This window comes from Copidosoma floridanum, unplaced genomic scaffold (assembly GCF_036245765.1).
Source record: "Copidosoma floridanum isolate Cflo_tuat_1 unplaced genomic scaffold, Cflo_Japanese_pri ptg000029l, whole genome shotgun sequence".
NCBI lineage: Eukaryota > Metazoa > Arthropoda > Insecta > Hymenoptera > Encyrtidae > Copidosoma > Copidosoma floridanum.
This window is the reverse complement of record NW_028321906.1, coordinates 5,404,020-5,429,584: the sequence shown is the minus strand read 5'-3', so window position 1 is coordinate 5,429,584 and position 25,565 is coordinate 5,404,020. Positions and strand designations below refer to the sequence as shown.

General features: G+C 40.6%; 7 protein-coding genes across 13 annotated transcripts; 4 read left to right on the top strand and 3 right to left on the bottom strand.

The window, feature by feature from the left end:
• Positions 1 to 232: 232 nt before the first annotated feature.
• LOC106641778 (histone H4) lies at positions 233 to 582 on the bottom strand. Its single transcript, XM_014356294.2, has one exon. It carries the CDS (start codon positions 555 to 557, stop codon positions 252 to 254), a length of 306 nt encoding a protein of 101 aa, XP_014211780.2. The 5' UTR covers positions 558 to 582; the 3' UTR covers positions 233 to 251.
• Positions 583 to 2,774: 2,192 nt separating this feature from the next.
• Positions 2,775 to 5,956, bottom strand: LOC106641812 (uncharacterized). Of its 3 annotated transcripts, none has more exons than XM_014356343.3 (5): positions 5,483 to 5,956; positions 4,694 to 5,027; positions 4,052 to 4,606; positions 3,583 to 3,962; positions 2,775 to 3,475 (listed from the first exon to the last, which is right to left on the bottom strand). In XM_014356343.3, exons 1-5 carry the CDS (start codon positions 5,627 to 5,629, stop codon positions 3,176 to 3,178), a joined length of 1,716 nt encoding a protein of 571 aa, XP_014211829.2. In that variant the 5' UTR covers positions 5,630 to 5,956; the 3' UTR covers positions 2,775 to 3,175. The 3 variants fall into 3 exon arrangements, with proteins under 3 accessions (XP_014211829.2, XP_089452139.1, XP_023245391.2); XM_089596013.1 differs by having other exon boundaries at positions 2,775 to 3,463; XM_023389623.2 differs by having other exon boundaries at positions 3,589 to 3,962.
• Positions 5,957 to 6,138: 182 nt separating this feature from the next.
• On the top strand, positions 6,139 to 8,453 carry LOC106641808 (tRNA (guanine(37)-N(1))-methyltransferase). 4 transcript variants are annotated; one of them, XM_089595965.1, is made up of 3 exons: positions 6,139 to 6,211; positions 6,532 to 8,045; positions 8,134 to 8,221. In XM_089595965.1, exon 2 carries the CDS (start codon positions 6,560 to 6,562, stop codon positions 7,976 to 7,978), a length of 1,419 nt encoding a protein of 472 aa, XP_089452091.1. In that variant the 5' UTR covers positions 6,139 to 6,211; positions 6,532 to 6,559; the 3' UTR covers positions 7,979 to 8,045; positions 8,134 to 8,221. The 4 variants fall into 4 exon arrangements, with proteins under 4 accessions (XP_089452091.1, XP_089452092.1, XP_089452090.1 ...); XM_089595966.1 differs by having other exon boundaries at positions 6,151 to 6,211; positions 6,536 to 8,045; XM_089595964.1 differs by lacking the exon at positions 6,139 to 6,211 and adding an exon at positions 6,242 to 6,455.
• Positions 6,139 to 11,044, top strand: LOC106641809 (bifunctional FAD diphosphatase/FAD synthase). Its single transcript, XM_089595968.1, has 7 exons — positions 6,139 to 6,211; positions 8,494 to 8,653; positions 8,911 to 9,148; positions 9,315 to 9,765; positions 10,050 to 10,191; positions 10,270 to 10,509; positions 10,576 to 11,044. The coding sequence occupies exons 2-7, from the start codon at positions 8,510 to 8,512 to the stop codon at positions 10,762 to 10,764; spliced, it is 1,404 nt and encodes a 467-aa protein (XP_089452094.1). The 5' UTR covers positions 6,139 to 6,211; positions 8,494 to 8,509; the 3' UTR covers positions 10,765 to 11,044.
• A 951-nt stretch (positions 11,045 to 11,995) lies between these two features.
• Uvop (ultraviolet-sensitive opsin) lies at positions 11,996 to 14,896 on the top strand. Its single transcript, XM_089596014.1, has 6 exons — positions 11,996 to 12,094; positions 12,205 to 12,484; positions 12,911 to 13,126; positions 13,213 to 13,594; positions 13,704 to 13,888; positions 14,009 to 14,896. Exons 2-6 carry the CDS (start codon positions 12,225 to 12,227, stop codon positions 14,115 to 14,117), a joined length of 1,152 nt encoding a protein of 383 aa, XP_089452140.1. The 5' UTR covers positions 11,996 to 12,094; positions 12,205 to 12,224; the 3' UTR covers positions 14,118 to 14,896.
• A 394-nt stretch (positions 14,897 to 15,290) lies between these two features.
• tub (interleukin 1 receptor associated kinase 4 tube) lies at positions 15,291 to 17,050 on the top strand. Of its 2 annotated transcripts, XM_014356310.3 has the most exons (5): positions 15,291 to 15,451; positions 15,517 to 15,570; positions 15,828 to 15,989; positions 16,072 to 16,241; positions 16,324 to 17,050. In XM_014356310.3, exons 3-5 carry the CDS (start codon positions 15,829 to 15,831, stop codon positions 16,908 to 16,910), a joined length of 918 nt encoding a protein of 305 aa, XP_014211796.2. In that variant the 5' UTR covers positions 15,291 to 15,451; positions 15,517 to 15,570; position 15,828; the 3' UTR covers positions 16,911 to 17,050. The 2 variants fall into 2 exon arrangements, with proteins under 2 accessions (XP_014211796.2, XP_014211797.2); XM_014356311.3 differs by lacking the exon at positions 15,517 to 15,570.
• Positions 16,967 to 25,451, bottom strand: Rbsn-5 (Rabenosyn-5). The gene is made up of 7 exons (XM_089596012.1): positions 25,330 to 25,451; positions 19,009 to 19,489; positions 18,792 to 18,914; positions 18,578 to 18,718; positions 18,327 to 18,488; positions 17,487 to 18,250; positions 16,967 to 17,417 (listed from the first exon to the last, which is right to left on the bottom strand). The coding sequence occupies exons 2-7, from the start codon at positions 19,142 to 19,144 to the stop codon at positions 17,187 to 17,189; spliced, it is 1,557 nt and encodes a 518-aa protein (XP_089452138.1). The 5' UTR covers positions 19,145 to 19,489; positions 25,330 to 25,451; the 3' UTR covers positions 16,967 to 17,186.
• Between the last annotated feature and the right edge of the window lie 114 nt (positions 25,452 to 25,565).

The following is a 25,565-nucleotide window of genomic DNA, read 5'->3' as shown; positions in this document are numbered from 1 at the left end:
TTCACAAACGGCACCCTCTTATTTGATTAACGCATTGAAACAAAGTAATTTTTTCAACTACTTAATTGTATACATAGAAATTTTTAAGTACACATAAAAATTTCTTTCATACAAAGAAATTTTACAAGTAAGTATTAAGAATAATGGAAATTAGTGCGGTTTGTGGATGAGTCAGCCATTACGTTGTATAAACTTTCGTGGCCCTGAAAAGGGCCGATTGTTCTTGGTCGATGTTCGTGATGAATAATAACTTAATTGTCAAAGCCGTAGAGAGTACGTCCTTGCCTCTTCAGGGAATAAACGATATCCGTAGCCGTGAGGATCTTCCTCCTGCTGTGCTCCATGTACGTAACTGCATCTCGAATAAGGATGTGGAGGAAGACTTTGAGCACTGCACGAACTTGGTCGTAGATGAGGCCGGAAATCCGTTTGACTCCGCCACGACGAGCTAGCCGGCGAATGTCCGGTTTGGTGATACCTCTAAGATGGTCCCGGTATATTCGATGGCGTTTAGCACCTCCCTTTCCCAGACCCTTTGAACCTTTTCCACCAGACATCTCGAAACTTCAAGAAGTATGAGGTACTAAGAACTGAAGCTCTCTAGGCGAGGACAAATGTCTAACTGACAAAGACTGTAACTGGCGGTTATGAATATAACGTGAAGTGCTGCCGGGGCCGCCGGGGGGGGCTCTCTCTCTCTCTCTTTCATGTGGCACACTTCACAAAGTTCGTTTGTCCCTACGATTCCCATGGGACGCTTGGACCGGAAACGCGACGGTCTCGGCTCTGTCGGTATTCAATTGCAAGTTGACATATATAATTATATTATTGATTTTGCAATAATTGCAAACTGCAGCATCAAACGCGATCGAGCAAGGGTCATCATACTTATTCCTTTTTTAATTTCCTGAATTTGTACATCCATTCTTGTACTGTACGTATGGGTCCTTGTTGAAAGATTTTACAATTTCGCAACTTTTTTTTTTTTTTTTTTTTTTTTTTTTTTTTTGCAATTAGTATCAAAGAGGATTTAATTATATTTCACTTATCGAAAAAACGATTTTTTTTTTCATTCAATTCAACAATTTAATGGCTATTGGCCATTAGTATGCAAAAAAAAATGAATCAACCCATACTACTTCGCACGCGCCCGGCCGCCCGGGACTCCCGGGAGCCTGCGCCATTACAATCCCAAATCCCAAAATTCCCGAACATCCCAACTGATCCCAATACAGGACACCCGCCTAACGCAAATTCAAACGTTCTAAAATCAATCAACTTAAATTTAAACTCTTAAGTCCCTTAACCCTTTACCCTATAGTAATTTAACCCCATAACCGTGTACTCTTCAACCTTTAAACCAAATGACCCGGGGTGTAGTTATTTTTTGTATTAACAATGAAATCACTTCTTATCACAAAAAAGGAAATAATTTGTAAATCATTTGAATGGTATTTGTAGGTTCAATAAAATTGTTAATAACTGAAATGACTCAGCTTATAAATAAAAATTATTAACAAGCATAATTTTCTACTCCCCAACCTTCGAGCCCCTACCTATAATCCTTTACCCCAAGTACTTTAACCCCATAAGCCTGTACTCTCAACCCCTTTAACCAAATGACCCGAAGTGTAGAGTTCAGTTAGTTGATAATTTCATTTTTTTATTAAAGAGCTACTCATCACAAAACAAAAAGACATAACTTATGAGTTATAAAAAAAAAGAAAATAAATAAAAAAGTAACAGTAACCATATAAATTGATATTAGTACACGACATGTGTTTATATGTTATGATTTTATGGTTTAATTAAAAATAATCGAAGTTAAAAATTTTACGCTGCATGATACAATTTTTTTTCTATAAAATTGTTCTATCAGGTTTTTTTTTTTTTTTTTTTTCATACGTTTCTACTTTATAAACGTATAAAAAAATGATTCAGAAATATAAAATTCTATGAATGGCATATTAAAGAGTTACGATTATATATTTAGTAGCTGTTTTTTTAGTACGTATACCAAAAAAGTAAATGTTGGACACAAAAGGATTTTTAAAGAGAAAACAAAAGAATGAGCAAATATATGAAAGGCTGTATGAACGAATTATAGCTAAAAAAAAAAAATTTATAATAAAATGACAGATGACTATCTGTAAGCAGCGGAGGTATGTTTTTCTTGATTTCTCAAAATTTTCACCCTTTGTAAGAAAAAATGAAAAAATGAAAAAAAAAAAAAAAAAAAAAAAAAGTAATTTGGTTTGGAGAAACGCAAATAATAAAGCAGGACACTGGTTTTTAACAGAAATGTTAAAATAAAAGCAAAAAACATGTACACACCAGCAAGTAGTCATCCACGTCCTACTTACCTCACTTATACCTGTATAGGTGCGGATCGGGGGGCTACAACTACGTAGCCAGCAATTTAAGCCGTATCCGTCTTCGTGAGTGTGGCCGTAGACATACGTCATGAGCCAGTGTGCACACATCACTGAACGATTTCTGTCAATTTGGTCTATATATACTAACCAGACTCTTTTTTCGCCACATGCGGGAGCGAATCATGCCACCACGCGGTCGAAGATTCAGTTATACTATCAACTCAGCATTTACAATGCTGCAGTGTCCATCCGTTGTCGATAACAAAGTAGTGGTCAAATGGGATTTTTTTTAGTTGCAACAGATTTAACACAAAATATATATAAAATTTAAATTTAAAGTAATTTGCTATAAAAAAAAAAATAGGAATTGGTATTTCAATAAATACAGTTGTTGCAAGCTTCAATAAACCTTTAATTCATAAGAATTTTATTTAAAAATCTCTGACCAAAACAAATAAATACACACCACATCATACATTTTAACATCAAAAGCTTTTGTACGTACAACGTAGGTGATAACAAAATAAATAAAAACATTTCAACAAATAACGAAAACAATTAAAACTGATCAATACATCATTTGGTTTTTTACACAATAAAAAAAAAGTCATAAATAGATATGAGGTAGCAAAAAAGACAAAATTTCATTAATGCTCTCAAACATTTTTTCCTTTTTCATCGCGTAGGACTAGTGAATAATAAAGCACAAGTAAGCTCGGTTAAACGGCATGCCTCGGTCGCACACAACGTGCGTCAAATTTTATTTTATGTATTTATATAAAGGATCAAACAATTGCGTCTCAAAATATCTGCTCGAGCTTAACAATTTGCACCCGAGACGTGAGGTTTGCTTTGCTCAAATTTTCTGTTTGGCTGTAACTCGATCCGTAACTGATAAGCTCCATGACTCCATTCAGATTGGCTATTAAAATCGAACGCGTCTGACGCATAAAGTTGGGTTGACAGTCATGGCCTCTACACAGCTGCACCAACTCTTGCACACTTGGCTTCATTTCGTGCACTTCTGTGCGATTAACGTACAAAAAGCTCACGCGTTCCATGATTTTATGCTGGTGCACAATTTGTTCCTCAGCATCATCCTGCAAATACATTATTATTATGATTATAACTATTAATTAGTATCATCAATTTTGAATGTAGAATTAGAATTTTAATCTTAGAAAGAAAAATCACATGTTGAAAATACCTTGACAGTAGAAAATGTGTTTGGGCTCCAACTCCAAAATTTGAGAGCAAAGCCAGCTATGTAGGGTAAATCAGTGGTATTAATGATAGCGGGCTTTGTGACGAAGGATGAAGCGCTCGTGTGATTCCAGATACTACTCTCGTTGATGTTGTTGCGCAGAGTCAAATTTACGGATGTTCGACAATCAACAGCGGGGCAGTCGTCACTGCTGTTGTTTATCACGTATAGACGATAATGAGCTGTAAGATCCCAACTGGTTGGAGACGTCTGGTTTGGATAGATTGGCTTTGGAGGTCGCGTACTGTCCAGTATATAACGACGATGTATCTCCTTGAGATTCTGCGACTCTACGAAATTCTTCAGTAAAATCGTTACTGATTCTGTGAAAAGATATTTAGAAACATTTATCATAAAAATATTTAAAGATGTTGGAAAATATAATCAAGTGGAGAGTAAAATTTAAACTTACGGTTATTATCGCCGTTGTAACAAGTATAAGTCAAAACAAACGAAAAATCTATTCTATTCAGTTTGACGTACTGACAATCAGGAATTTCTCGGCGCATCAACAGTTTTCCAGTCTTTCCAGACAAAAATACAAGGTTCTGACTAGTGTTTGTTAATTCTACTCCTATCAAATCGTGAATTCTATCCGCATCCAAATCAGAGAGTACGAGAGGCAATTCCGAGGTCGAAGGCACCTCAGCCTTCCAATGTATAGTGCCGGTTATTGGTTCAATACTAACTAATAGACCGCCCTCGCAAGATACAAGGCAGTCAGGCTTTCCAGAGCCATCGGTATCAATTAAGTCGCAGCTAATGTCTATTGGCAGTCGCTGTAAGGCGACCCACCACAGAGGAATGCCACTGGTCCCTTTCATTGACAAAACGCCACCACCGTTCTTGTCAATTTGTTGCTTCCCACCCCAACTCGTTGATCCCAAATCACCAAATTGTTGTCCTCTTAGCAAAAATATTAAATTGTACGGTTCATCTAGAACTACTGTTATTTTTCCGTGTAACTCTGAAAAGTAACGATTCATTACACATACAAAACTATTATTTAAATAATTTTATATAATAATCATGTTTACTGTGATAATTAACTCACCAACACCATTTAACACCTTATCCCAAGATAAAGAGGTTTTTGGCTGAGACGATGAATATAAACATATAGATGAATTATCACAAGGTATAACAAATAAAAAAACTAATATCGTAGCTATGCACAGTATAATACTGAAGACTAGACAACACTTTCTAAGCAGAGACATGTCCCGTCTCTTCCACAAGTCATCCTGGCCTGGTCCATTTAGTATCATTATGGGTATATTATCGCTACTGTATCCAAAAGAAGTTCTGCCGTTTCTTGTCCTAGATCCTGTATTTTTTGTTTCATCCAAAGGATAGAATCTTCCGTTTTGAGAAATCGTCGTTGCATCCTAAAAAAAAGTTTAGCAACAATTAAAATCAAGCTGAGTGTCGGTAAGATAAAAAAAAAAAAAAAAAAAAAAAAAAAAAAAAAAAAAATCGAGATACAGAATTAACATCAACTTTGAATTTGAGTGTATAAACACACGCAGTAAATTTTTTTTTTGCTCAATAATATAAAATTAATTAATTAGTATGCAAATGGCGCCGGAACCACCTCCCACAATTTCGCGATAATTGCTCAGCTCAAGCTACATATCGATCCTCCTTGATCTCGTAATATTCTCTTTGAAATCATCGTTTATACCATCACAAAAAGCCAACCGAATAAACTCAAAGTTTTTAAAACTGCTCCGAATATGTGATCAATTAATTCCAAATGTAAACACACTAGTGTAAAACAGTTAGTGGAAAAACATACAAAACAAACAAATCTTCGAGATAAAATAATAGAGATGATACTAACACTCGTCCTGGACCGATCGTCATCTTTGGAATTGATACGATCGCGCCGCTGATGATGCGGATGGTGCTCGTCCTCGTCATCCTCGGTGTCGGTGCTGATGCTCTGAGGCAGAGGTGCATAACCTTTGACGTTTGACTCGCTCGACATATTGTATTCTCTGGATTATTCTTTACTTTTGTACCCTTATGTCGGGAAAGTACTGTATAAGTATATGCACTACTCCACCCTGTACGTGCACTCGTTCGATTTTGCTAGTGCGGTGAAAGGGATAGAATAGCGAGAGAAAGAGAAGAGAAGAGAAGATAGATTTTTACTGTGCTAACGTTGGTCATTAGTGCAAAGAAGCTGATGGCCTTCGATTTCTTGACATTTCGCGGATGCAAACCCCTCCCGGCTAATGTAATTAATTACTCCGAAACGGACAACAATCACTACCTACACTACAGTCCATGATCAGACTACTGTCACTTGGCCCTTACTACCTACGCCCCTACTCTACTTGAGCTATACCAGCTGATGTTGTCGTCGCTTGCGAACATATCAATGAAGTTGTCGATAGTCGAAAAAAGTCGAACTTGCGATTTGCGATTTGCGATGTCAAATTCTCTTTCTCTCTCTCTCGAGTCTCGACTTGAACCAGTAAACCTCGTGGCGTAGTTGCTGTCTGTTTCAAATACTTAAAAATTAAAAAAGTTTGTTAATTGTTGCTACCAAGTGTATAAAACAAAGGTTAGTGATTAAATTTTTCATTTATTTATTTCATATACCAGAGCGACAGCGAGTGCACATTATACTTGTTCGTTTGTTGTCGGCTTTGCTTTCGATGCTCTTACGCTCGAGCTGATCAAGGATAAACATATCTGGAGGTTATGAGAGATGATGGTGTATTTTTATGTGTTGTTTATCTTGATTTTCTGTTAATGATGCTTCAATTTGGTTCTTCACTCGTACAGATTTTATTGTAATCACTCATGTAAGTATCCCCTCTCATAAGCAAAAGATATGACTGCAGGCAACAGGTATTACAAATGCTTGAACTCTTGTTCAAGGCAGCATTGGTTCTGCAGTTCAGTTTTTATGCGTGGATCCTGTTGGCTGTTGCGGTTGGATGCTTGCCTTTCGAAAGCCCAACTCAGGCTTTACAACACTAAGATGACTTCCTTGCTGGTTCCTCCATCTTCGGTGCGCAGTCAGGCGAAAGTCGATCACGAAGCTTTTAAAATTAAAGTTGACAACGTGCCCTGCCTGCTGCTGTCCCATAAGATTTTTAACGAATACAAGAATACAATTAGAAAAATACTGCTGAAGTTTCCCAAGTTCAAGCCAGTTCAAGCTCACGAAGACAAGGAAGAGGGAAAATGTGTTGTGTACCTGGACCCACAAAAAATGAAGGATGTTTCAGATGATTTCAAACGGGAAATCATGTGGGACCAAGTTTACCTAGAGAAGGAACTCCACTTATCTTATGAGAATTGGCCCTGCAACGATGTTCTTTGCGCAGTTTTGCCCAAGGACGTTGAAGTACCGACATCGTACAGTATAATTGGTCACATATTGCACATGAATTTGCGCAAAGAGCTGTTGCCCTTTAAAAAGGCAATAGGCCAAATTTTCCTCGACAAAACTCCAAACATCAAGACAGTGGTTAATAAATTGGACATTATTGACAACACCTACAGAAATTTTGCCATGGAAATACTTGCTGGAGAAGAAAATACTGTTGTCTCTGTAAAGGAGAACGGCGTCACCTATCACTTTGACTTTGCCAAAGTGTATTGGAACCCAAGACTAGCTACGGAGCACAAGGTTCTGGTTAATTTCTTAAAATCAGATGATGTGCTTTACGACGTGTTTGCTGGCGTGGGTCCTTTTTCCATACCAGCAGCACGCAAAGGCGTCCGAGTTTTGGCAAACGACTTGAATCCAGAATCTCACAAATGGCTATTAAAAAACGCAGAAGTTAACAAAGTAAAAAAGTTAATAAGCTCTTTTAACAAGGATGGCAGAGATTTTTTAAAAGATGATGTTAAAAAGGATATATTAGAAAGAAGAGAAAAAAATCTTCCCGGTTCTGAGCATTTGGCAATGAACTTGCCAGCCATTGCAGTTGAATTTTTGGATGTATTTAGGGACTGGTTAAGCACAGATGAAATGGAAAAAGTATACTCAAAGCCTCCGACGGTGCATGTATACTGTTTTTTAAAAGCAGCAAAAACTGAAGATTTTAGTGCCTTAGCAAAAGAATTAGTCGAGAAATATCTGGGAGCAAAGCTTGACGCAAACACGATAGTAGATGTCCATCATGTGAGGAACGTAGCTCCGAACAAAGAGATGATGCGCGTGTCTTTTATTTTGACACGAGAATTATTGCAAGGCAGTATAGATGAGGAGGAACCAGCAAAGAAAATCATTAAGTTGTCAAACGATAATTTAGATCCTGATGTTGCAGATATCAAAGATGGGCAAACACAAGAACAAGCAGAGAAACGTGTTTAAGGTGTCACACTCGCGCGCCCAGAAGGCCAAGTCCAAGGCCAAGAAAGTCAAGACCTCGCTGAAAAAAGTAAGTCTTTTCCCAAATCGAGGACTCTGATTTTTAACTATCACCATATAGTGGCAATACCAAATAAACCGTACCTGTTTGAGCACAGCTGGACTTGGGTCAGGGCAACAAACTTAGCAAAGAAAAGACGAACAAGATAAACAAACAGCTGGCAGAAATCAGCAAGGAAATTCGTCAGCCGAAAAAGAAGCAGCAGCAGCAAGCTCCGAAAGGCAAAGCCAATCCCATAAAGCTCGCACAGCCCGTAAGCGAAGCGTCGAAACAACAAGCCACAAATCTCATTCAAGACCTAAAACTTTGATGCGGCTTTTCAATTTGCACCCTCTCTATTCATTTGTTGGCGCGATGATGAATTTATTTCATGTATAAGTTGAACCATTGTAAAATAAATGTAAATACTTTCTAAAACTGGGCTCTCTCCCCTTTCTTTTGACGATCCGTACCGCAGTTGATGATTATTGAGGATGACGAGCAACGGCGTAGCTTTTATCATCGTCGGGGATGAAATTCTACGTGGGCAGTGCCAAGACACGCACACGCAATATCTCGCCAGAACTTTGTACGCCGTAGGCATCAAAATAAAAAAAGTCGTCGTTGTTCCCGATGAGGTAACACTTCTTGATTACACAATTCGGCACAATATGTATACCTATATAATACGCTGTTACGAGCAAATAATTACCTTACACTTTCGGTTGAAAAAACAATCGACAACCAGCACGCGCACACCTTCTTGCAAAAACATAAATCAAACGGGGTGACAAGCCGATGTGCATATTATATGTATCGATAATTACCTACCGATTTATATACCATTGAAAAAGAAAAAGAAAAAAAAACGTACACGCTCACGCGCACCGAACAGATCGACGCGATCGCCACAGAAGTAGCCGAGGCATCCAAGAGCTACCCTCTCGTCTTCACGTCCGGCGGTGTCGGCCCGACCCACGACGACGTCACCTACGAAGGCGTAGCCAAAGCCCTCGGCCTCGCTCTCAAGGAGGACGAGCGGCTTCTTCGAGAACTGAAGGCCCTCTTTCCGGACCGGCCCGAGTCCCAGCTACTCGCCCTCGTGCCCACACCCTGCGAACTCGTCCACGTCACGTCGCCCCATCTCAAAGGTATGGCCTATATTTCTCTTACAACCCATTATTTCTCGACCAACACGCGAAAGTTTGTTCTCCCCCATTCGATCGGTCCTTGCGGTTTGACTTTCCCTTTGAGAGGCGGTACTGAAAAATCGGCCAAAACATAATGTGCCAACAGACGAGTCGCGCACGTACTCGGTGGTCAGAGCGAGGAACGTGTACGTCCTGCCGGGCTCGCCGTGCTACTTCCGCAGCGCGGTCGACCGGATCGTGCCCCTCCTGGAGTCCGGCTCGCCGATCCGCACCGGTTTCCTCGACATCGAGCTCGACGAGTTTGGCCTGGTGGAGCTGCTGGACCGGCAAGCCGAGCGCTGGCGCGCCAGGGTCAAGATCGGCAGCTACCCCCAGCCGACGCTCTCCCCCGGGGCACCCCCGAGGACCCTGATCAGCCTCGAGTCCCACAGCCGCGAGGACATCGCCAGGGCCAAGGCCGACATTGTCGCGATGCTGCCCAAGGACACGAGGGTCGTCGTTAGGTTCGACGAGGAGGCCGCCGAGGTGGTTTACGGGGACCGCGAGCACTCGGAACACCTCCACAGGGCCTTCAGTGTCGTCGAGGAGTGCTACGACAAGTTGGGTTTGGAGTCTCTCCTTTTTTTTTTCATTCCAACGCCTCTTTCGCAACTTTTCTTTTGACGCTGGGAGACACGCTACCGTTTTCGATAACAGATATGTACATAAATCCACACATGCACATGTGCAAAGATGATTATATTGCGCACGTGTGACCTCGTTTGCCTTTTTGTTTCTAAAAAAAAAAAAAAAAAAAAAAAAAACCTGTGTTTTAATGAGCCAAGTATACATATGTACGTGTAAAATGTGATTGAGCACATGAAATCGTGATTTTGACCATCAGGTACAGGGCGAACGAGATATTCCTGAGTTTCAACGGGGGCAAGGACTGCACGGCCGTTCTCCACTTGGCCGCCACTTTCGCCAAGATGCGCAAACTCGATCCCCCGCTCTGTTTGTACGTGACCGGCGACGACTTTCCCGAGGTTCGTGTACACGTGCCCTCCCTGAGGCGTTAAATACAAATGTACAGCGCAAACAAGAGCATCGCGTATGAATTGCAGGTCGAGGAGTTCGTGAAGGACGCGTCGAGGTACTACGGCTTGGAAGTGGTGTACAAGGAGGGGACGATCAGGCAGGCGCTGAGCAACTTGTTGAAGGAGAGGCCCGAGCTGAAAGCTTGCTTTTTAGGCACGCGAAAGCACGACCCGGGCTCCGAGGGCCTCGAGCCCTTCAGCCCCACGGACTCGAACTGGCCGGCTGTCATGCGCGTCAGTCCGATAATCGACTGGTCGTACACTCAGGTTTGACCGTTCGACGTTGCGAGGATCAAGTTCTTTCCATCAGCAGCCCATTTTTTTGTGCTCTAGGTGTGGCACTTCCTTCTCGAGCACGGGGTGTCCTACTGTTCGCTGTACGACAAGGGCTACTCGAGCCTCGGGGCCAGGAGCACCACCATGAGGAACCCGTTGCTCCAGGACCCAAAGGATCCGTCCAAGTATCTGCCGGCCCACACGCTTGCCGACGATTCCGCGGAACGGCACGGCAGGTCGTCCTGAAACGCGGCCGACTCGCGACTGACGTTGGGCTACAGGGGCTATCATCGCCTCGCCAGGCTCCTGAAAGTGCGCGGGTTATGAAAATAGTCCAATTGATTCGTTTACGTTGTTTATATCATAGTAGAAGCTGTTGTTGGTACTTTTAGGTAAAACTTAGCTCAGTTGAGAATTTTGTAAGCTCACGCATTTCTTTTTATCCCTTCATTTGCTTGGTGAAGAAACATTTTTTGCGGACTCGGCACTTTTGTATAATGAAATGGAGAATAATATAAGATGATGTTCTAAGACTTTGTATTTGATCGTATGCAATGATGTTTGTGAATAAAAAAAAAAAATTTAACTTCACAAGTGTTGAATATACATTTTTTACCTCCAATTAGAATGTGATAGCGTGTTGTTTTATTATTAGAGTTCCCGGAGTTAGTTCCACGGTATTATGCGTTATTTCGAGCTTTCCCATAGCTACATGTATACTATAAACATTACATTAGTTTCACTTGTATCCCGATTTTATGTAAATGTTATTACGTCTCCGATGGCTTAGCTCAAATTACTCGAGTTACGTCAGTTTTGTACGCCTGTACTGAAAAGTTTTTTTTTCACTATTTAAAATAAAAAAAAAAAAAAAAAAAAAAACCATTTCCACTATTTTTACTCTTGATAAATAATAGTTCAACGTGTTCATTTTTCTCAATCCAATGGTTCGTTAATATCGTTGCATTTAAATAAAAGTGCATTTTTTGTTTTATAATTAGCAAAGTCCGGCACTTGTTATACACAAAAATCAACACGAGTCGTTATGAAATTAATTTCCTCAATACCGATTAATCAGAGCATACCTACACACGCGAAAGGAGGAAAAAAAAAAAAAAAAGAACATACCCTCGATTTTGCAAAACAACAAACGAGCACAGAAAAGGGAGAGTGAAAAAAAAAGGCATCCGGCCAGCGGCAAGGGTAAGTTTGTATACTCATATAGCAGATCGGCATCGGCAATGGATTTGACTTTGAGGCGGATTTAGCGCTGACTCTGCGGCTGCAAGCAAGCCAACTTCGGGGGGTTGGGGGATAATCCGCGCGGCTAATCCGAGTGCACGGCTCCTATGGAAGAAAAAGAAGCCCCTGCCTGGCCGTTTCCATCGCCGCGAGCATCATCATCATAATGGTCATTATCGTCGCATCGGATAGGGTTTCCAAAAGCCGCGGTCTATATAAGGGAGCCGCCCAGCGACTTTGGCTCTACTTGGATGAAAATCGGTGAAACAAGGAGCAGAGGCATACGCACATAGTATATATTATATCGAAGGGCAAAGATCGGGAAATACAAAAGGTATATGATCTGGTGGTGCTGTGGTGTCGAGTTTTTTTTGGTGCGAGGAGGAGCGTTGACAAATATACTAACTAGTGTGTCATCGTTATTTATCGTTGAACGTTATATAGTATAGTATAACGAGGGAATAATGGAGCTGAGGATGCCGTACTACAATTGGAACGGCAGCAACGTTGTTGTCGCGGGGACGGAGGCTCGGATCCAGGCGGGAGGGCCACCGAGGATGCTCGGCTGGAACGTGCGTCCCGAGGAGCTCCAGCACATACCCGAGCACTGGCTCTCGTATCCCGAGCCAAATCCGGCGCTCCACTACATGCTGGCGTTGCTCTATGTCCTCTTCACCTTCATCTCGCTTCTCGGCAACGGCGTCGTCATCTGGGTGTTTTGCGCGTAAGTGCCCATTTGCATTCTATGGACAATGAGCTAGTTTATCGCTGTTTTGGCCATTTTTTCTTTTACCATTGTAAATGAAAATACAAAGTGAAGGGGAAGCTTGACTTTTTTGAGATCCTGCGGTAAAGATTAGGCACATATTTGAACATGACAGAGATATTATACTCGGTTGGACTCGATTAGTGCGACAGGGGTTGATCCGATAAAGTATACTTCGCGGCTAAATGATGTATGTACGTAGGTATTAAGTATTATACTTGTACGTACACCTACTGATCTAACAACGGATATTTTTTTATTTTTTTCGAGTAGTATACTGAAAAAGCCGCGTTTTATCATCCACTTGCTATTGTTAGAAAATAATTTAAAAGCGAAGCTAGTGGTAACATATTAAACAGCGAGCAAAATAAAATATATACGCAGGGCGAAATCGCTGAGAACGCCGTCCAACATGTTCGTGATAAACCTGGCGCTGTGCGACTTCATGATGATGCTGAAGACCCCGGTCTTCATATACAACTCTTTCCACACAGGCTTCGAGCTTGGTAACCTCGGCTGTCAAATTTACGGGGTCGTCGGCACATTGACGGGCATCGGCGCAGCCACTACCAACGCGGCCATTGCTTACGACCGTTACAGGCAAATATACATACAAATGATCATCATTTTGTTGCAATATTTTAACGTGCATAATATTATACATAATCATACGTCGGTGCGTGCAGTACAATAGCTCGACCGCTCGATGGAAAACTGTCGCGCGGCCAGGTGCTGTTGATCATCGTGGCGCTCTGGACGTACGTGATCCCGTGGGCCCTGATGCCCTCGATGGGCGTCTGGGGTCGCTTCGTACCCGAGGGTTTTCTCACGAGTTGCACCTTCGACTACCTCACGGACTCGGACGAAACGCGCTACTTTGTCGCTACCATCTTTGTCTTCTCCTACTGCATCCCCATGAGCATGATCATCTTCTTCTACAGTCGAATCGTCGGCCACGTCATGGACCACGAGAAGGCCCTGCGCGAACAGGCCAAGAAGATGAATGTCGAAAGTCTGAGGAGCAACCAGGGCCAACAGAACCAGTCGGCCGAAGTTCGCATCGCCAAGGTCTCCTTATAACTTGGCTTATACTTATTATTGGTTTATCTGGTACATCCTGTGATCGCTAACTAGGACTCTCGTTATCTTTTTTTTTTTTTTTTCTTTTTACTTTCAGGCGGCTATAACGATAGTATTTCTGTTCGTTGCTTCCTGGACGCCATACGCCGTGATGGCTCTGACCGGAGCTTTCGGCAACAGGGCCCTGCTCACGCCTGGCGTCACCATGATACCGGCCTGCACCTGCAAGACCGTTGCCTGCCTCGATCCTTACGTCTATGCGATCAGCCACCCGAGATACAGGTATATAGTTTAACTTGAAGTTGCGCTTTGAAAGTATACTTTTAGAGAAAATTGTGTGTGTATAGGATGGTTGAAAAATATAACTTTGTTGTTGATTGCAATATACTTATATTTCTGCAGGTTGGAGCTGCAAAAGAGGATGCCGTGGTTGGAGATTCAAGAGAAAGCGCCTCAACCGGATTCGGCTAGCACCACGACCGAGGCCGTGAGCACGACCGCTGCGGCTTAAATTAAACATGCATATGGGTTTTCGTTTTTTTTATTTCTTCTTCTTGTTCCGAGTAAACTGTGGGAAAATAAAACCTGAGTTTGATCGTATACTTATACGAACGAAGTTTAAGGTTAACCAGCCATTTGACAACTTACTTCTCTCTCGATCGGTATTTCATGTTTTCAGGTAAATCTCGGATGGTTCATTCTCCTGTCAAAAGGTCTTTAATACATTTACAATTGAATGTAAAATATACAATGACTCCTCGTCTCTCTCCATTCGATGTCAATAAATTATATTGATGCTAAAGAAAAGAAATATGTACATTAAAAATGTAATATATAATGTTTATCAAAATATATATTACAAATACACACATATTATACTTTCTGCGCTAATTACTAATTTACACAAGGAAATAATGTATACATTTATTTTCATATTGTATAATATATATATATATATATATGTATACATATATTATATCAAGTAGCTACACCTTTGTGTTAAAAACACTCGATTTTAGCAGTTTTGTGATTTTAAAAATAATAATGCATGTGGTTATATATTAACTGAAAAATGTATTTTTTCAAAATACTATTTCGTTAACCATCAATGACGTTCTATTTAAATATCACCAAGAGCTTCACATATCGTAATATTGTTACTTAAAACTATAATAATAAATTGTTAAGAGCAACATATAATAATATCATTGCGACGGATAATTTGACTAGTCTTAGCTTTATTTATGTACAAATACTTTGAAAATAAAGATCTGTATCTTCTATCATCTATTTATGTCTGTCATCTGAGATTTTTGGGAAACTTGAAATGATGAATGATTTACAAAAAAACACAATTCAGTAGGATAAAATTTGCGCATTAAGAATCTGCTTTTAGCATAATTATGTGCCAATATCACAAAATGGGAAATCCCACTTTATTCGTTCGTTAACCACACTATCCATATATTAAATGATTAAACGAACTTCTGGTAAAGTTCAATCATTATTATACTAACAACTTGTTCGAGGATATTTTACAGCGTAGTGGTAGACGTAAATATTTATATTGCCAAGACTGTAAAAATAGATATACTGACTGTAGGAATTTGCTCGGAGGCGCTCCGATGAGCTCGGAGCAAACGCGTGTTTTGGGGCAAAGTTCAGAGGAGCTCGGACTGCTCGGAGGAGCTCCGAGCTAAGCCCCAAACGAACCTATTGCAACTTGCAACCCAACAAGTGTCAGACGATAAGATATTCTTGTTTATAAGTTTGTGCTCCGAAAATTTGATTCAAAGTGTGTTTTACTCCTCTACTTAAGCAATAGTCGATCTTTATACGTTCAAAGTAAGTAACAATATATTTTAAATTGAAAAACAGTTAATTTTGCACTATAGTGAAATAATTTACAGTTATACACTCGGAAGATCTTATTTACATAGACATCATATTATACAGAGAAGCACGTATCTAATTGTTGACTTATATTTTGCCAGGGAGCGCATTCTTTTGTATAGCCTAAAAGTTAGTGATGATAATAAATGTCGATTACTTGTTGATATAAATATTATTATACGTTAATAAGCAATTTCTATTGGGTACTTAACCTTCTCCTCCATTAAATTTTATCATTTATTCAAAAGAATTATATCTGTCATGGAACTACACGTTTTTTAAACTGCGAATGTTGTAGTAAGTAGTAAATGCATGAATTTTATTTTAGAATGTACACTCTGGACACGGACATTCGAAAACTTCAGCCAGCGGACATCGAGGTACTTGCCAGACTTCTGCAACAGACGAATTCGTGGCGCAAAGTAATGGCAATGGTGAAAAACGAGGACAAGGTAAACAGCGAGCCGCTATTCAATGCGGATCACGTAAGGTACGAAATCGACGGCGACGTAAATACTATGGAATTATAATTCATTATATGTCCCTTGTTTTGAAAAATTCTTTCCATCCAGGATAATCGAGGAGGGGAGCCGATTGGTGAAAAAATCCGAACCCGAGCTCTTCCTGGAGGAGTGGAGCTCGATTGGCAAAAAGCGACCGACTTGTAGAATTCTGCTCAAGTACTTGGTCGATGCGCAATTGTTTAGAGCTGCCGATCACCTGGCTGTCAATATACTGAAGAGTGAGTTTCGTCCTATGAAAAAAAAAAAATCTCGAGTTTTGTAAAAAATATATTTACTATAAGTGTACGTATATACATTCAGTCGATCCACCCGAGCGCCCTAAATTCGGCCCAGCAGCAAAGATAGAAATTGACGACAAGATTCTAGGTGAGCTGTTGAAACAGCATGTACAGGTCAACAACACACCAAAAAGCTCCCAGCCCGACACATGGTCTAACAACTGTCAGGGAAGCACAATCGAGCTTCCGGGCGTGATTAACCAGCCTGTAGCCAACATTCCTGATGGTAATAATTCTTCATTAATACCAGATATGATGAAGTTCAGCGAAACGCTCACGGATCTGATGAAGTTTCCATCATCCGATTCAATACACAGCGAAGACTTTGTGCTGCAAGTGGCGGACTCGCAAGACATTCCTTGTGTCGTAAAACACCACGGTCAGTTAAAAAATAAAGATAACAACATGACGGACGTTAACGGCGAAACATTGGAAGAAATTAGCACGACGTCTTCGAATGAAGAGACCGCGAACGAACAGTCCGTGACTACTGAAGGGTCTGATCAGCCAAGCGTTGACGAGTCAACGGATAATGCCGGTAGTTATCACTATTCTGCTGTCGATGTTCCCATTCCCGTTGTAGTGCTCGAAAGAAAGAACAAAAGTTAAAACAACAGAGAATGCAGTACACGAGTGATATTGTGATATTTTTTATACAATGAGTATACCGGTTATATGTATTTTATTTATTAAACTTTTATTATATAACAATGTTTGGATGTACGTCTAGCAATATTTGTAAATAAAAAAGCATTTTAAAAATAGTATGAGTAATAATGGCAATAGGACTTCCATTATCTATCGACGCGAATACTTATTTGAAATTATATCCTAGTAGTGTCATATTTATCGCAGTGAAGTTAGTTTTGAAGGTCCGTTCAGTCGTCAGTTGTTGGTATCACTTTGTTGCATCGCAAAGTAGGCACTTTGAAGTTCTTTCAGATTCTTTTCCAAAGTAGCTACTTCCTCAAATTTGCACTCTTCTCGTGCCTGTTTTATGTAAGATCGAAGATTACTCATTTGTTCAACAAACGGATCTAATGACGTGGACGATATCATCATGTTTCCACCCGGACGGTTTGATGTACCCCAACCCTGAGATTGATCCAAGACCAGCTAAAAATATAAGAAAAATCGGTTACAAGCGCTTTTTGATAAGTTCACCCAATACTGTTGATCGCTCACTTGATTTGTAGAAAGTGTAGGACTTTTTCTCGCACTGTGATCATAGGCCTTCTGCGGTGTATCTCTCTGCGATTCTTTTAATTTCTTTTCCCTTTGTTCCTGTTCCAGCTGTCTCTCGTACTCGATCCTTGCTCTTACTCTCTCTTGGCGTTCTTTTTTTATAGCTTCATACTCCTCTTCGGTCGGTACCGGTTGTGTCCTCAGCAATTCATTTTTCAAGTAAAGCATCGCTGATGTCCTCACCATTTGATTCAATCTGTACTCCTGCTTCAGCAAAGCCGAACTGTTCTCGTCCACATTTACAAGCGTAGCTATTCTCTTGCTAATCAGATCAATGTTGTCACCGATCTTGGCGATTTTTGCCCTGACCATCTGCGCGTCGCGCAAATCATACGTCGATTCACCCTCGCTCAATGAGTTCCACATTTTGTGATACATTTCAATAAACCGATTTGCCTCCTTTATTTGAGCTTGCATTTTTTCGTAAAACTGATAAACTATTGGTTTGTCGAAGTGCCGGGCTTTTAGTCTTTCTCGCGCATCCAGAAGGTTTTTGCAGTGCTGGCAGACGCGGAAGAATTGCTCGCTACTCGACGAGTCGGTCATAATAGACAAGACGCTGTTAAGACTACCACCGGACGGGGATCGGGCGAGTTTTTTCAGACCAAAACCTGCCTGTACCAGGCGATCAGAGAAACGCTTGGATTCGATCGTTGGTGAGAGAGCGGAGTCGTCTTGGACGGTTGCTGGACTTGTCATTCTTCCTAGAGTTGAAAAAAAAGCTTACCAGTTAATGTATATACTCCAACTGGATTGAAAAAAAAATTTTACAAAACTAACGAGCTTCAGCGAGGGATAAAAATAGACTGCAGTCGTGACACATCATAACGCCGCATAATCTGCAGTGGTGTTTTCTTCTGGTTAAGTTGAAACTTTTTGCACACGTGAGACACAGCCTGACGTCTTTGTCGTCCATCCAGGGCACGATATCTCGCTCACGAGCTACAAAGCATTCAGTTGCACAGTTAATTTTCCTGTATTTTACCTGAAAAAGTAATCTCATCATCAAGGAAATGATGAGAGTTAAAGACCTTTTTTCTCAACAGGATCATTTGGTATGTTGCTTAGGAGTTTGTCCAGTCTTATGATGAGCTTGTTAGTTTCTGAGGCATATCTTTCCAGCCTTGTATTTCTCACTTCTTTAAAATACTTGGTGTGCGATCTTATTCCACCTGAGTACAATTTATCATACATATACTTGAGATATGTGACAAGACACAAGTAAAGCAAATTGTCCATACCTACCAATTTCTTGAGGTCCCCAATCGATTTCTTCTCTACTTCTTTGATTCTTGGCTAAAATTGGACTAGAGTAATCTGGAATTTCATCTTGTTTCAATATTTTTTTCTTAGCTTTTCCAAACAGACCTGGAACATGCAACAAAACAGTAACTGTAGAATCCCGATACTTATGGATGGAACAAAAAAAGAAAATTGTACTTATATTAATGCTTAAGTATACCTTTGAGAGATCTGAATATTTCCGGATCGTCCTTGTGATAATCCTCAAAGTGTTTGGTCAACAGAGTCGGCGTTTTACAATCCGTCATGCAAATAGGGCAGATGAAGCCCTCGATGGGCTGCTCCGTCTCGGCCATTGTCAGTTGTCACACAGATTGTCAACAGTAACGAACGTTTTTAGCGTGTACCCCACACATGATAAAACATTAAAAAGAACGATGCTCCGAGAATTCACTTTGTCCTTTGGCTTTTAATAGACGAATTAAGTTAATTATGTTTTTTACACATAATTTTTGTGTAACTTTTTTTTGTTATTGATAATCACAAGCGTCATAAAGTAGGCGGCGAGATAAGAGAGAGAGAGAAACCCGGAGAAACACTTGTCACCTGTAGAATAAGTGTGCTCGACTAGTATGAAACAGCTGGAACCAATTCAATGTATCGAGAGAGATCGAAGAGCGTATTTCTCGCACACGCGCGTACTTAAAAAAAAAAATTAGAAATTATTATTTTTTACACCATGATCAGAAGTGTGGTAAGTTGGTAACTACTTTACTGTGCAAATTGAATACCGAATCAGCGCTCGGACTGCTCGGAGACAAAATATTTTTTCCGAGGATGCAAGGTTTAAGTTGGTAGCACCTTGCATCTCCGATTCCAGTTCCCAAGTCCAAACAGCTCCCGTTCTAAAGCGCGAGAATTTGAATTACAATTTATAGACACTTGAAAAAAAAAAATGTATAATCATAGGGAAGCCAGTGCGAATTGCATTAGAGAGCAGTAATGTATAATTTATAAATATATTTGTATAATTACTAATACATAACCTAATATTTGATTTCAATGAGGCTCTTTTACCGTCAAGCTTGAATCAGATGAAATCAGATATATTTATATTGTTACCTACGAGGTTGTATCAAAGTTATTGTTGATTCTGTTAATTTCAAGTAATATTGTTATACTTTGGTGTAAAATATTTTGCCTTTACTCAAAAAAACCCAACTTGTAGCGATTAATTTAAAACTTATGTGTGTTTTATAACCACACTTGTTTTCTTGGATGACAAATGGATTGATTGTACGTTTGTATATTAAAGCATATATATTTTTGTTATCAGTTCAACAGTCACTGTACCAAATTATACGAAAAATTAAATAGCACAGCATGAAATTTTTATCAGATGTGAAACAAAAACCAAAATCATAAGTAAAGTGGTGTAAAATTTATTTAAAATAATATATACATATATAAATATTAGACTGTTACAGGATACGTATTCATGACAAACTGTATCGATTGTAGAACTTAATTGGTTTTAAAATTTTGCAAAGACTACTTGTGTTACTAAAGATGTACATCATTTTGGAGCAAAAAACAAATTGCACCAAATCTTACATGTAACGATATACTTTTCAAAGAGTCTTACAATACAATTCAATTATATGACATAGAAAATCACATATTCTGTTTTACAAAAAAAAATATATACATATATTAAGTACATCGATCTGTACCGATTTAGTTCTCTTATATTTACATACTATACAAGTCACGCACAACGGGTAAAACATAAAATGTCCATTTTTGGCAACGTGGTCAACAACATTGGGAGACCACTGCCTTGAAAATATCAAAAAAAATCGGATGCTGGGTCGACATTAAATCTACAAAATCCGGCTTATTGATGATATTCTTCGCATTAGTCGCGATAAACCGAAGAGCCCTGTGCTTCAACCTGTCGACGTCGTGTCTATCCGCGAGGACCATGTACTCGACAACGTTGTCGGCGCTCACTTTTTTCACGAGTTTGTCCACACACATCTTTTTCAGCTGCTCGATCTGGTACTTGTCCGCCGCGTACAAAAGGTCAACGGCCACGTCACCCAAACCCTTGACCTCCCCGGTGTACATGAACCGCAGCATTTCCCGCAGAGTTTTGTACTCAATGTCATCGACGTGGATGGTGCTCGTCTTCTGCTCCACCATCAAAGTGCGGAACATGCTGGCGAACACCGGACTCTTCACCGCCAGGACGCACCGGTGGGCGTACATCATTTTACCACCAGCCACGACAACCACGTCGCTGAACTGCTCGTTGTCCAGGAGCATCTTGTAGTCGTCGAACGCCTTGGCTTTTTGCCGCAACAGAGCGTACTTCTTCGGGTGTTCGTCCAACTCCTCCCAGTCGCTTCCCGAATCGTCGTCCTCCTCGACATCCGTCGTCAGATAAACGTCGACCTTGTGGAACCAAAACTCCACCATGAACACCTGTGGCCCGGCCCTCGTGTCGAAGCAATCGCACTCCAGCATCGTGGACTCGCTCGACCATTCGGTCCGTGAGAATTGGAAGCTCCGCGTGCCCGTGTTGTTGAGGAACCGCACTTCCACGTCGCCCTCAATTTTTTCCTCGTTTTTCAAATTACAATGCAATATCTGGTCGTATTCCGTTTTTTCGGAAGACTGTGCAAACGGGAACGATTGGGTGGTCAGTTGGAGCTGCCACTTGTAGCCCAGACAAGGGTCCTTGAACACTGGCGACACTATTCTCCCGTTTTGGCTGATGTCGCTCAGGAATACCGTCCACCGGTAGTGCTTCAGTTTCTGACCGATCACGCCGGACGTGCAATCGGTGTCCAAGTTGAATGATGCCATTTTCTTTCTTGTATTGAAATCGCACTGCACAACCAGTCCTTGGTCAACTGTTTGTTTTGGTATTCTTTGACTGATGCCTTTGCGATGATTTTCAAAAAGTGAATATTCGAGGTGATACTCGTGGAACAGAAAACTATTCTTTGACACTAACTTATTGTGGAGAACATAAGCTACGACTGATGCCTTTGCAATGATTTTCAACGTACAAATGTAACGAAGTGAAAATGGATATTTATCATCGTTCATTTAGTTGGTCGTTAATAGCCAAGTCGGTCTTGGGATTGGTCAGCTACCTGATAAGCGCTTAATGAATTTGGCCCCGGGGCCTTTCTTTTAGACCTCCACGTGCGCTTTCGCTATGAGGTGGCGTATAGTCATATTATGGTCATAAGCTTGCACATTGGTAAAACTCTAGTTTATATTAATATTTTTTTCCATAAATACTTTGTAGTGTTTCCTACAAGTAACCAGACCAATCTTTTGTCGACTACTCCATCAGTTGTACCAAGTTTTGCTAAAACAATTGACAAATAAAGGCCGTTAGATTCAATATTCTTGCGAAAAGTTTGAAATATTGGTGAACACAAGATATTCGAAGATAGGCGCATTGGGCTGTTTGCATCGTATGTGCATTTATCAGTATAGCCATTAAGAAAGTTGTCGATGAACGCATAGAAAGTCGAGAAGCGAATTCGGACTAACAGTTGACATAATTTTTCGCATGAAGTTTGTACGCCACCTCATAGCGAAAGCGCACGTGGAGGTCTAAAAGAAAGGCCCCGGGGCCAAATTCATTAAGCGCTTATCAGGTAGCTGACCAATCCCAAGACCGACTTGGCTATTAACGACCAACTAAATGAACGATGATAAATATCCATTTTCACTTCGTTACATTTGTACGTTGAAAATCATTGCAAAGGCATCAGTCGTAGCTTATGTTCTCCACAATAAGTTAGTGTCAAAGAATAGTTTTCTGTTCCACGAGTATCACCTCGAATATTCACTTTTTGAAAATCATCGCAAAGGCATCAGTCAAAGAATACCAAAACAAACAGTTGACCAAGGACTGGTTGTGCAGTGCGATTTCAATACAAGAAAGAAAATGGCATCATTCAACTTGGACACCGATTGCACGTCCGGCGTGATCGGTCAGAAACTGAAGCACTACCGGTGGACGGTATTCCTGAGCGACATCAGCCAAAACGGGAGAATAGTGTCGCCAGTGTTCAAGGACCCTTGTCTGGGCTACAAGTGGCAGCTCCAACTGACCACCCAATCGTTCCCGTTTGCACAGTCTTCCGAAAAAACGGAATACGACCAGATATTGCATTGTAATTTGAAAAACGAGGAAAAAATTGAGGGCGACGTGGAAGTGCGGTTCCTCAACAACACGGGCACGCGGAGCTTCCAATTCTCACGGACCGAATGGTCGAGCGAGTCCACGATGCTGGAGTGCGATTGCTTCGACACGAGGGCCGGGCCACAGGTGTTCATGGTGGAGTTTTGGTTCCACAAGGTCGACGTTTATCTGACGACGGATGTCGAGGAGGACGACGATTCGGGAAGCGACTGGGAGGAGTTGGACGAACACCCGAAGAAGTACGCTCTGTTGCGGCAAAAAGCCAAGGCGTTCGACGACTACAAGATGCTCCTGGACAACGAGCAGTTCAGCGACGTGGTTGTCGTGGCTGGTGGTAAAATGATGTACGCCCACCGGTGCGTCCTGGCGGTGAAGAGTCCGGTGTTCGCCAGCATGTTCCGCACTTTGATGGTGGAGCAGAAGACGAGCACCATCCACGTCGATGACATTGAGTACAAAACTCTGCGGGAAATGCTGCGGTTCATGTACACCGGGGAGGTCAAGGGTTTGGGTGACGTGGCCGTTGACCTTTTGTACGCGGCGGACAAGTACCAGATCGAGCAGCTGAAAAAGATGTGTGTGGACAAACTCGTGAAAAAAGTGAGCGCCGACAACGTTGTCGAGTACATGGTCCTCGCGGATAGACACGACGTCGACAGGTTGAAGCACAGGGCTCTTCGGTTTATCGCGACTAATGCGAAGAATATCATCAATAAGCCGGATTTTGTAGATTTAATGTCGACCCAGCATCCGATTTTTTTTGATATTTTCAAGGCAGTGGTCTCCCAATGTTGTTGACCACGTTGCCAAAAATGGACATTTTATGTTTTACCCGTTGTGCGTGACTTGTATAGTATGTAAATATAAGAGAACTAAATCGGTACAGATCGATGTACTTAATATATGTATATATTTTTTTTTGTAAAACAGAATATGTGATTTTCTATGTCATATAATTGAATTGTATTGTAAGACTCTTTGAAAAGTATATCGTTACATGTAAGATTTGGTGCAATTTGTTTTTTGCTCCAAAATGATGTACATCTTTAGTAACACAAGTAGTCTTTGCAAAATTTTAAAACCAATTAAGTTCTACAATCGATACAGTTTGTCATGAATACGTATCCTGTAACAGTCTAATATTTATATATGTATATATTATTTTAAATAAATTTTACACCACTTTACTTATGATTTTGGTTTTTGTTTCACATCTGATAAAAATTTCATGCTGTGCTATTTAATTTTTCGTATAATTTGGTACAGTGACTGTTGTACTGATAACAAAAATATATATGCTTTAATATACAAATGTACAATCAATCCATTTGTCATCCAAGAAAACAAGTGTGGTTATAAAACACACATAAGTTTTAAATTAATCGCTACAAGTTGGGTTTTTTTGAGTAAAGGCAAAATATTTTACACCAAAGTATAACAATATTACTTGAAATTAACAGAATCAACAATAACTTTGATACAACCTCGTAGGTAACAATATAAATATATCTGATTTCATCTGATTCAAGCTTGACGGTAAAAGAGCCTCATTGAAATCAAATATTAGGTTATGTATTAGTAATTATACAAATATATTTATAAATTATACATTACTGCTCTCTAATGCAATTTGCACTGGCTTCCCTATGATTATACATTTTTTTTTTTCAAGTGTCTATAAATTGTAATTCAAATTCTCGCGCTTTAGAACGGGAGCGGTTTGGACTTGGGAACTGGAATCGGAGATGCAAGGTGCTACCAACTTAAACCTTGCATCCTCGGAAAAAATATTTTGTCTCCGAGTGCGATATTTATAATGTACTGCTTGTATTATCATGCCCTGTACCATGACGGTCAATCTCGAACGGTATTTCGTATATCGAACTATCGAAAGTGTGAGGAGCGTCGAGGAATCGAATTTAAAGAGTCGAAGCTCGAAGCTGTCATAACTATAGCGACAAGAGCGGGCTGGGGCCTTTCGGAGCGCAATTGCAAAAATTATTGCGATCGCACGCGCACACAAGAGAACGGGATTGGATTGAATTGGAGAAAAAAGGGAGAAAGAAGCGTCAGCAAAGAGGACAGCGTCCGTGCGTGCTCGTAATTTTGTATACGTATGGTATACAACAAGGAAGCAATCGGAGTTTAGTTGTTTATTAGTGTCGAAAAAAAAAAAAAAAAAAAAAAAACAAGGGAGAGAGAAAGAGCGTTTTTTTTTTAAAGCATTCGCTCTTGTTTGCGGGCTTCCGTACACTGTACGCCTACGGTACTTAATTTTAAACTTAACTCTTTCTGTAACTCAACACTTACTCATGTACTGATGTTTGGTTGTCCGTATGCTACATGGAATATCTGTCACGCACACGCACTCGAGCAACAATGTGCGGATACTGCGGGAGGTACTGAAAAAAAGTTTCAGACAGAATCCAAACGGAGTGCGTCGACCGTCGACGAACGAATCTTGTGCATTTTGTATGGCTTGTGCTGTCTCTCTGCTCTGATGGTTCATTTCACATATATATAACCTGAATGCCTCAGCGTACGCG